Source organism: Leucopleurus acutus (genome assembly GCF_964270905.1).
Source record: "Leucopleurus acutus genome assembly, chromosome: 7".
NCBI classification, from domain to species: Eukaryota; Metazoa; Chordata; class Mammalia; order Artiodactyla; family Delphinidae; genus Leucopleurus; species Leucopleurus acutus.
In genome coordinates this window covers 80,711,707-80,723,384 of record NC_139150.1, presented here as the reverse complement: position 1 = coordinate 80,723,384, position 11,678 = coordinate 80,711,707, and the positions used below count along the sequence as shown (strand labels likewise).

At 41.3% G+C, this 11,678-nt stretch overlaps 1 protein-coding gene across 1 annotated transcript; it reads left to right on the top strand.

Annotated features, from left to right (window-relative positions):
* Window positions 1–4,567: 4,567 nt before the first annotated feature.
* Window positions 4,568–5,733, top strand: LOC309963921 (translationally-controlled tumor protein-like; the record flags this gene model as incomplete). The annotated part of the gene is made up of 1 exon (XM_082842460.1): window positions 4,568–5,733. One exon carries the CDS (start codon window positions 4,568–4,570, stop codon window positions 5,093–5,095), a length of 528 nt encoding a protein of 175 aa, XP_082698586.1. The 3' UTR covers window positions 5,096–5,733.
* Window positions 5,734–11,678: the final 5,945 nt, after the last annotated feature.

Below are 11,678 nucleotides of genomic sequence, written 5' to 3'. Positions count from 1 at the left end.
CAGGAGGAGTCATCTACGGTCAGGCCTCACCCTTTGCAGACTAGACTTGGATTCCTTGAGGGCAGGGCTGTTGAAAGGCTCTCCGCCAAGTCTGTGTGGGTTCGGCACTGGGCTGAGGAGCAGAGCAGCCCCTGGAAACTTCCATCCACCCAGCTAGTCTTCTGCTTCCAGCACTACATGACAGCTCAGTGTCCTAACTTGGAGCTTTCTTGACTCCTGTTGTATCTTATGTTCCTGACAACTTGCTGTGTTGCACACTTTAAGGCCAAATTATGGGGCATGAACAGCATTGTTTGAAATTTCAGTGAATAGAATGGTGATAGGTTGCTTCCTTGTAGCCTCCAGATCTGCTTTCCACCCTCCCTGTTCAGTGCCTCAGTTTGGTCTTTTATCAACAGACTTCCTTGTCCTCTGGCTTCTAGTTAGGTTCAGCCAATGGAGGCTAAAAGTGGGAAAAAGAGGGATGTGAGATTGTTTATTCCCCATCATACACCCCACCTTCCTAAAAGCAGGGTCTCTGCAGACACCTTTCATACGCTCTCTGCTTCCTCCCTTTGTCCCCTCAGGTCCCATAGTGATCAAGTTTCCCACTGTCATTGGCCCTGGGATACTGCATCATTTCTTGTTGCTTTTCCTTTATTAAACTCTCAATTATCCATCTGTTTATTTCTGGGACCCTCATAGATAGGACAAGTGCCACTGAGATATATGAATTACCACCTAACCTAGCTCTGTCACATGTCTGTGGGACCTTGACAAGTTACTCAACCTCTCTGAGCCTTGGTTTCTTCATATGTAAAATACTGCAGGGAGAGGAGGTATGCTCTGAGGTCACTTTTCAGTTTAGAATCTTTGGTTCTAAGGTGATAAGTGTAGGTCCTACAGAATTTAACCAGGAGAATATGAGTCTGAATGGAAAAATGTGTAAAATTATTCCATTGGGCATTTGGGAGTAGGGGTTACAGGAGTTACCTCAGACTTAAGAGTTGGTAGAGGAAAAGGCAAGAAATACCTCCACCTGTGCTGCATGTGTATTTATTTTAAACATGATCCTTTCCGAGAAATTCTCCAGACTTGTGGTAGGAATCAGCTCTTATTTTGTCTTCAGCTCTGTTTGTATTTGTCTTCTTTTGTTAGAAAATGTAGGAAAAATCTCTTTCTCTTGGTGTTTTTTTCTCTACTTCTATTAATCTATTTCTATTAACCTAGTCTCTCTCTGTATTTGTTTTCTTCTTTTTATTACTGTTTCTCTCCATTAAAACAAAGAAAAGAGGGACTTCCCTGGTGGCACAGTGGTTAGGAATCCACCTGCCAATGCAGGGGACAGGGGTTTGAGCACTGGTCCAGGAAGATCCCACATGCCGCAAAGCAACTAAGCCCATGCGCCACAACTAGTGAGCCTGCGCTCTAGAGCCTGCGAGCCACAACTACTGAGCCCACGTGCCGCAACTGCTGAAGCCCTCATGCCTAGAGCCCGTGCTCCGCAACAAGAGAAGCCACCGCAATGAGAAGCCCGTGCACTGCAACGAAGAGTAGCCCCTGCTCGCTGCAAGTAGAGAAAGCCTGCGTGCAGCAACGAAGACCCAACACAGCCAAAAATAAATAAGTAAATAAAATTTAAAAAAAAAAAAAAGAAAAGAAAAGAAAAAAAAGGTATTCCCTTCAGTACCTACTTAGCAAGGGAAAATCAGAAAGTTCCTAAACAAAGGCTCCTGGCAGGCATCCAAATGAAGCAGTTCAAACTGACCAGCACCTGGAGCTACCAGTTAGAGTCGCAAATGCTGGAAATTTTTGGCTCAGGAGGAGTTTTCCCAGGCTGAGATCAAGCCTGACAATTTTAACTTTCCACTTCAGACTGAATCCACTTTGGAATCTACCTGGCTGTTTCTCACACCACTCAGGTGCCTTGTACCTGTGATTTCAGGAATAGAGCTTAAAACCCAGAGAGGGAGGCTGAGATTTCTCTGTAACTGGAGTCATAGAAGGCCCTAAGACTTCTAGAGCTGGAAGAACTTCAAAGAGTATTTATAACAAAACCTCTATGTTTTACAAATACAGGAACTAAGATGCAGAGAGAGGAAGGGTCTTGCCCAAGGACACACAGTAAAGTAACAGCAGAGCTATTAACAGTTAAAAGGTACAAGATGCCACATATTAACTCCTTTAATCCTCATAACAACCCTATGGAGACAGCATTAGTAGCACCTTCTCATTTTACAGATGAGGAAACAGTCCCAGAGAGGTAAAGAACTTGCCTGCACTGAAGTCTGTGTTCTCCACTACTTCAATCTACCGCCTCCAAGGATGATGTTGTAGCTTGATGTAGCCTGTGGCTTGAAATATGGTGGGAATATTGATGTCACAGAAATCAGCAAATACTACAAATCAGCTTGTTTTGTTGATTGTCACAGTTTAAGAAAGTGATGAAGGACTTCCCTGGTGATGCAGTGGTTAAAAATCCACCTGCCAATGCAGGGGACATGGGTTTGATCTCTGGTCCGGGAAGATCCCACATGCCACAGAGCAACTAAGCCCATGAGCCACAACTCCTGAGCCCGCGTGCTGCGACTACTGAAACCTGCATGCCTACAGCCCATGCTCCACAACAAGAGAAGCCACCGCAATGAGAAGCCCGCGCAGCACAATGAAAGAGTAGCCACAAGAGTAGCCCCCACTCGCCACAACTAGAGAAAGCCCACACGCAGCAATGAAGACCCAAGGCAGACAAAAAAAGTAAAATAAAATAAAATAAATAAATGAAATAAAATAAAATTATTAACAAAAAAAGAGAAAGTGATGAAGATGCCGAAGCACGGGGAGATGCAGGGACCCCCATGAGAGAGATGGGAGGATCAATTTCAACGAGTTTCCAATATGGATCCCATTCTCTGTCATGTGTAACCTTTAAAATAAACTCCTTTTTTCTTAAGTCTTCCCCGTTATCAATAAAAGTGTGTGTGTGTGTTTAGGTATAATTTATATAAAATAAAATGCAGAGATACTAAAAATTCAGTTCACTGAGTTTTTACAGTGTTTACCCCCAGGCAACCACCACTCTAAATGAGAGAACATCCCCATCATTCCAGAAAGTTCGTTCAAGCCTCTAACCAGTAAAATTTCCACCATGGCTTCCAACCTGCCCTCCCCCAGCCATTTTCTGATTTCTTTCATATATATGGTATTTCAGTCTTCCGGTTGCTCAGGCCAAAAACCTTAGAGTCATCCCTGACTCATTTCTTTCTCTCACACCCGACATCCACAGTGTTTCCTGTCAGGTAGATTTTCAAAATATATCTAAAATCTAACTGCTTCTCATCAACTCCACTGCTGCCTCCTTGGTCCAAGCCACATCATCTCTCACCTTCTGACCGGTCTCCAGCTTCCTTACCTTCCCAAGCTCCTCCACTCCTCATACAGTCTGTTCACACAGCTGCCTGAGCAATCTTTTAAAAATGTAAATTCAGATCATGACACCGCTCTGTAAAACGCTCCAATGCTTACCATCTCTCAGAGTAGAATCAACCTCAAGCTCTCTACCGTTGTAAGGTCGTCTCCAATTTTTGGATCTCAATCTACTGCTCCCTGCTGGCTTACCAGGCTCAAGCCAAACCAGCCTCTTTGCTATTCCCAGAACACACAAGCACATTCCCCCCTCACAGACTTTGTCCTTTCTGGTTCTTTTTTTTAAATCAGCTCGTGTGTGTGTGTGTGTGTGTGTGTGTGTGTGTGTGTGTGTGTGTGTGTGTGTTTTATTTATTTGCTTGCATTGGGTCTTAGCTGCAGCTCACCAGCTCCTTAGTTGTGGCATGCTAACTCTTAGTTGCTGCATGCTTGTGGGATCTAGCTCCCAGACCAGGGGTCAAACCCAGGCCTCCTGCATTGGGAGCACAGAGTCTTAACCACTGCCCCACCAGGGAAGTCCCTGTCCTTGCTGGTTTTGAAAGAGGAGAGAAGGGGCCGGGCACAACCTTTAAAAGAATGACAAAGAGCCTCATCCACCAGAGGGCAGACAGCAGAAGCAAGAAGAACTTCTGCAGCCTGTGGAAGGAAAACCACACTCACAGAAGAATAGACAAAATGAAAAGGCAGAGGACTTTGTACCAGATGAAGGAACAAGATAAAACCCCAGAAATACAACTAAATGAAGTGGAGATAGGAAACCTTCCAGAAAAAGAGTTCAGAATAATGATATGAAGATGATCCAGGACCTCGGAAAAAGAATGGAGGCAAAGATTGAGAAGATGAAAGAAATGTTTAACAAAGACCTAGAAGAATTAAAGAACAAAAACCTAGAAGAATTAACAAACAGAGATGAACAATACGATCACTGAGATGAAAAATACACTAGAAGGAATCAATAGCAGAATAACTGAGGCAGAAGAACGGATAAGTGACCTGGAAGACTGAATGGTGGAATTCACTGCCTTGGAACAGAATAAAGAAAAAAGAATGGCTTCTCCGCCCACTCCCCCCTCCCTGCAAGTGCCGCTTCTGCTGCACTGCGCTCTCTCTGAGCTCCGGGCTCCTACTAAGCTAGTGCCACCGTGGTCTCCCTCCAGTCGCCATCATGATCATCTACCGGGGCCTCATCAACCATGATGAGATGTTCCCTGACATCTCATCAGAGATCAAGATCCGGGAGATTGCGGATAGGCTGTGTCTGGAGGTGGAGGGGAAGATGGTCAGTAGGAGAGAGGGTAACATTGATGACTCGCTCATTGGTGGAAATGCCTCCTCTGAAGGCCCTGAGGGCAAAGGTACTGAAAGCACAGTAATCACTGGTGTGGATACTGTCATGAACAATCACGTGCAAGAAACCAGCTTCACAAAAGAAGCCTACAAGAAGTACATCAAGGATCACATGAAGTCAATCAAAGGGAAGCTTGAAGAACAGAGACCAGAAAGAGTAAAACCTTTTATGACAGGGACTGCAGAACAAATCAAGCACATCCTTGCTAATTTCAAAAACTATCAGTTCTTTATTGGTGAAAACATGAATCCAGATGGCATGGTTGCTCTGCTGGACTACTGTGCGGATTGTGTGATACCAAATAGGATTTTCTTTAAGGATGGTCTAGAAATTGAAAAATGTTAACAAATTTGGCTGTTTGGATCTATCACCTGCTCATCAGAACTGGCTGGCTGCTGCTTTTCATCCACATAAAACCAGGACTTAGACAAATGGGACTGATGTCAACTTGAGCTCTTCGTTTTGATGTTGATTTGTTTGGAGCGGAGGCACTGTTTTTGAGGAAAATAAAAAAACATGTCATGTAGGTTGTCTAAAAATAAAATGAAAAGAAAAAGGAATGTAAAGAAATGAAGACAGCCTAAGAGACTTTTGGGACAATATTAAACACAACAACATTCACATTATAAGGGTCCCAGAAGGAGAAGAGAGAAAGGACCCGAGAAAATATTTGAAGAGATTATAGTTGAAAACTTCCCTAATGTGGGAAAGGAAATAGCCACCCAAGTCCAGAAAGCACAGAGAGTCCAAGGCAGGATAAACCCAAGAAGAAACACGCCGAGACACATAGTAATCAAACTGACAAAAAATAAAGACAAAGAAAAATTATTGAAAGCAACAAGGGAAAAACGACAAATAACATACAAGGGAACTCCCATAAGGTTAACAGCTGATTTCTCATCAGAAACTCTACAAGCCAGAAGGGACTGGCACAATATATTTAAAGTGATGAAAGGGAAGAACCTACAACCAAGATTACTCTACCTGGCAAGGATCTCATTCAGATTTGATGGAGAAATCAAAAACTTTACAGACAACGCAGGGAGGTGGGGTGGTGGTGTGATGAATTGGGCCATTGGGATTGACAGGTATACACTGATGTGTGTAAAATTGATGATTAATAAGAACCTGCTGTATAAAAAATAAATAAAATAAAATTTTAAAATTTTAAAAAAGAGAACAGGTGAAAAGCCAAAACTGATTATTTTATGCCTAGTGACATTTTATATGTTAAATAATTATTTTATAAATTTTTCAGTTGATTATATTGGATTTGATAGGAATAAAAAAAACAAAAAAGCTTTACAGACAAGCAAAAGCTAAGAGAATGCAGCATCACCAAACCAGCTCTACAACAAATGCTAAAAGGACTTCTCTAAGTGGGAAACACAAGAGAAGAAAAGGACCTACAAAAACAAATCCATAACAATTAAGAAAATGGTCATAGGAACATACATACTGATAATTACCTAAAACGTGAATGGATTAAATGCTCCAACCAAAAGACACAGGCTTGCTGAATGGATACAAAAACAAGACCCATATATATGCTGTCTCCAAGAGACCCACTTCAGACCTAGGGACACATACAGACTGTGAAGGGATAGAAAAAGATATTCCATGCAAATGGAAATCAAAAGAAAGATAGAGTAGCAATACTCATATCGATAAAATAGACTTTAAAATAAAGAATGTTACAAGAGACAAGGAAGGATACTACATAATGATCAAGGGATCAATCTAAGAAGAAGATATAACAATTATAAATACATATGCACCCAACATAGGAGCACCTCAATACATAAGGGAAATGCTACCAGCTATAAAAGAGGAAATCAACAGTAACACAATAACAGTGGGGGACTTTAACACCTCACTTACACCAATGGACAGATGATCGAGACAGAAAATTAATAAGGAAACACAAGCTTTAAATGACACATAGACCAGATAGATTTAATTGATATTTATAGGACATTCCATCTGAAAACAGCAGATTACACTTTCTTCTCAAGTGCACATGGAACATTCTACAGGATAGATCATATCTTGGGTCACGAATCAAGCCTCCGTAAATTTAAGAAAATTGAAATCATATCAAGCATCTTTTCTGACCACAATGCTATGAGATTAGAAATAAATTATAGAGAAAAAACGTAAAAAACACAAACACATGGAGGCTAAACAATATGTTACTAAATAACCAAGAGATCACTGAAGAAATCAAAGAGGAAATCAAAAAATACCTCAAGGCAAATGACAATGAAAACATGACGATCCAAAACCTATGGGATGCAGCACAAGCAGTTCTAAGAGGGAAGTTTATAATCATACAAGCTCACCTTAAGAAACAAGAAAAATCTCAAATAAACAATCTAACCTTACACCTAAAGCAACTAGAGGAAGAAGGACAAACAAAACCCAAAGTTAGTAGAAGGAAATAAATCATGAAGATCAGAGCAGAAATAAATGAAATAGAAACAAAGAAAACAATAGCAAAGATCAATAAAACTAAAAGCTGGTTCTTCGAGAAGATAAACAAAATTGATAAACCTTTAGCCAGACTCATCAAGAAAAAGAGGGAGAGGACTCAAATCAATAAAATTAGAAATGAAAAAGGAGAAGTTACAACAGACACTGCAGAAAAACAAAGCATCCTAAGAGACTACTACAAGCAACTCTATGCCAAAAAAATGGACAACTTGAAAGAAATGGACAAATTCTTAGAAAGGTATAAGCTTCCAAGACCGAACCAGGAAGAAACAGAAAATATGAACAGACCAATGACAAGCAGTGAAATTGAAACTGTGATTTAAAATCTTCCAACAAAGAAAAGTCCAGGGCCAGATGGCTTCACAGGTGAATTCTATCAAACATTTAGAGAAGAGCTAACACCCATCCTTCTCAAACTCTTCCAAAAAATGGCAAAGGAAGGAACACTCCCAAACTCGTTCTGTGAGGCCACCATCACACTGATACCAAAACCAGACAAAGATACTACAAAAAAAGAAAATTACAGACCAATATCACTGAAGAATATAGATGCAAAAATCCTCAACAAAATACTAGCAGACAGAATCCAACAACACATTAAAAGGATTATACACCATGATCAAGTGGGATTTATCCCAGGGATGCAAGGATTCTTCAATACATGCAAATCAATCAATGTGATACACCATATTAACAAACTGAAGAATAAAAACCATATGATCATCTCAATACATGCAGAAAAAACTTTTGACAAAATTCAACACCCATTTATGATAAAAAAACTCTCCAGAAAGTGGGCATAGAGGGAACCGACCTCAACATAATTAAGGCCATATACGACAAACCCACAGCAAACATTCTCAATTGTAAAAAACTGGAAGCATTTCCTCTAAGACCAGGAACAAGACAAGAATATCCACTCTTGCCACTATTATTCAACATAGTTTTAGAAGTCCTAGCCACAGCTATCAGAGAAGAAAAAGAAATAAAAGGAACACAAATTGGAAAACAAGAAGTAAAATTATCACTGTTTGTAGATGACATGATGTTATACGTGGAGAATCCTAAAGATGCCACCAGAAAACTACTAGAGCTAATCAATGAATTTGGCAAAGTTGCAAGATACAAAATTAATGTATAGAAATCTCTTGCATTCCTATACACTAACAATGAAAGATTAGAAAGAGAAATTAAGGAAACAATCCCATTCACCATTGCAACAAAAAGAATAAAATACCTAGGAATAAACCTACCTAAGGAGGTAAAAGACCTGTACTCAGAAAACTATAAGACACTGATGAAAGAAATCAAAGATGACACAAACAGATGGAGAGATATACCATGTTCTTGGATTGGAAGAATCAATACTGTGAAAATGACCATACTACCCAAAGCAATCTACAGATTCAATGGAATCCCTATCAAATTACAAGTGGCATATTTTACAGAGCTAGAACAAAAAATCTTAAAATTTGTATGGAGACACAAAAGACCCCAAATAGCCAAAGCAGTCTTGAGGGAAAAAAACGGAGCTGGAGGAATCAGACTCCCTGACTTCAGACTATACTACAAAGCTACAGTAATCAAGACAATATAGTACTGGCACAAAAACAGAAATATAGATCAAAGGAACAGGATAGAAAGCCCAGAGATAAACCCACACACCTATGGTCAACTAATCTATGACAAAGGAGGCAAGAGTATACAATGGAGAAAAAAGAGTCTCTTCAATAAGTGGTGCTGGGAAGTCTGGACAGCTACATGTAAAAGAATGAAATTAGAACACTCCCGTCATACACAAAAATAAACTCAAAATGGATTAGAGACCTAAATGTAAGACCAGGCCCTATAAAACTCTTTTTGTTGTTTTTTTTGTTTTGTTTTTGCGGTACGCGGGCCTCTCACCACTGTGGCCCCTCCCGTTGCGGAGCACAGGCTCCGGACGCACAGGCTCAGCGGCCATGGCTCACGGGCCCAGCTGCTCCGTGGCATGTGGGATCTTCCCGGACCGGGGCACGAACCCGTGTCCTCCGCATCGGCAGGCGGACTCTCAACCACTGCGCCACCAGGGAAGCCCCCTATAAAACTCTTAGAGGAAAATATAGGAAGAACACTCTTTGACATAAATCACAGCAAAATCTTTTTTTTTTTTGGCGGTACGTGGGTCTCTCACTGTTGTGGCCTCTCCCGTTGCGGAGCACAGGCTCCGGATACGCAGGCTCAGCGGCCATGGCTCACGGGCCCAGCCGCTCCGCGGCATGTGGGATCTTCCCGGACCGGGGCACGAACCCGTGTCCCCTGCATCGGCAGGCGGACTCTCAACCACTACGCCACCAGGGAAACCCGCAAGATCTTTTTTGATCCACCTCCTAGAGTAATGGAAATAAAAACAAAGATATACAAATGGGACCTAATGAAACTTAAAAGCTTTTGCAAAGCAAAGAAAACTACAAACAAGACAAAAACACAACTCTCAGAATGGGAGAAAATATTTGCAAATGAATCAATGGACAAAGGATTAATCTCCAAAATATATAAATAGCTCATGCAGCTCAATATTAAAAAACAAGCAACCCAATCCAAAAATGGGCAGAAGACCTAAATAGACATTTCTCCAAAGAAGACATACAGATGGCCAAGAAGCACATGAAAAGCTGCTCAACATCACCAATTATTAGAGAAATGCAAATCAAAACTACAATGAGGTATCACCTCACACCAGTTAGAATGGGCATCATCAGAAAATCTGCAAACAACAAAAGCTGGAGATGGTGTGGAGAAAAGGGAACCCTCTTGCACTGTTGGTGGGAATGTAAATTGATACAGCCACTATGGAGAACAGTATGGAGGTTCCTTAAGAAACTAAAACTAGAACTACCATATGACCCAGCAATCCCACTACTGGACATATACCTAGAGAAAACCATAATTCAAAAAGACACATGCACCCCAATATTCATTGCAGCACTATTTACAATAGCCAGGTCATGGAAGCAACCTAAATGCCCATCGACAGACGAATGGATAAAGAAGATGTGGTACATATATACAATGGCATATTACTCAGCCATAAAAAGGAACGAAATTGGGTCATTTGTAGAGACGTGGATGAATCTAGAGACTGTCATACAGAGTGAAGTAAGTCAGAAAGAGAAAAACAAATATGGTATATTAACGCATATATGTGGAACCTAGAAAAATGGTACAGATGAACTGGTTTGCCGGGGGGTGGTGGTGGTGGGATGAATTGGGAGATTGGGATTGATATATATACACTAATATGTATAAAATAGATAACTGAGAAGAATCTGCTATATAAAAAAATAAATAAAATAAAATTCAAAAAAAAGAATCACATAGTCCGAGGACATGACATAAACTGGTTAGAACCAATAGGTCCAAGTTGGCTGATGATTGACTTCCGCCAGACCCTGAACACACTAAATGACACACCCACGGGTGCCATGACAGTTCCAAGGCCTACCATAAAGGTGAAAAAGTGGGCGGTGGCCCAATTTCTGGGAATCCCCACCCCTTTCCCAAAATAGCTGGCATACTCCTCCCACTCATTAGCCTATGAAATTACCCACCTCTATAAAAACTGACAAACCCATACCCTGGTGCTGCTCTCTCCTGAGATGGTCCACATTCTGTCTGTGGAGTGTGTTTCTCTCTAAATAAACACATTTCTTACCTATCACTTTGTCTTTGAATTCTTTCTGTAATGAGACCTTAAGAAACTGAGACAAGGTGTGTGATCTCCATTAAAAGACCATGAGTTCAAGTCCCAATCTGGGTTTTTGCTGGGTTCAAGTCCCAACCCATGGGTTCAAGTCCCAATCTGAGTTACACAGTTTCAGTTTCTCTACTTGAGACACTCTTCACGTGGCTCACTCCCTCAGTTCATTCAGGTCTCTGTTCAGCTGTTATCTTATTATAGAGACCTTCCCTGACTGCCCATCCAAAATAGCACATTCCCTGACACTCTGACCCCAGTCTCTGTTTATTATTTCTCCTAGTCCTTAAGACCTCACGTTTTGTTTTTCAATTAATTAATTTATTTATTTATTTATTTATTTTTGGCTGTGTTGGGTCTTCATTGCTGCGTGCGGGCTTTCTCTAGTTGTGGCGAACGGGGGCTACTCTTTTGTGTGGTGCGTGGGCTATTCATTGTGGTGGCTTTTCTTTGTTGCAGAGCATGGGCTCTAGGCGCGTGGGCTTCAGTGGTTGTGATACATGGGCTCAGTAGTTGCAGCTCACGGGCTCTAGAGCACAGGCTCAGTAGTGTGGCACACAGGCTTAGTTGCTCTGTGGCATGTGGGATCTTCAAGGACCAGGGCTCAAACCCGTGTCCCCTGCATTGGCAGGCAGATTCTTAACCACTGCGCCACCAGGGAAGTCCCAAAACCTCACGTTATATTATGTCTATTTACTG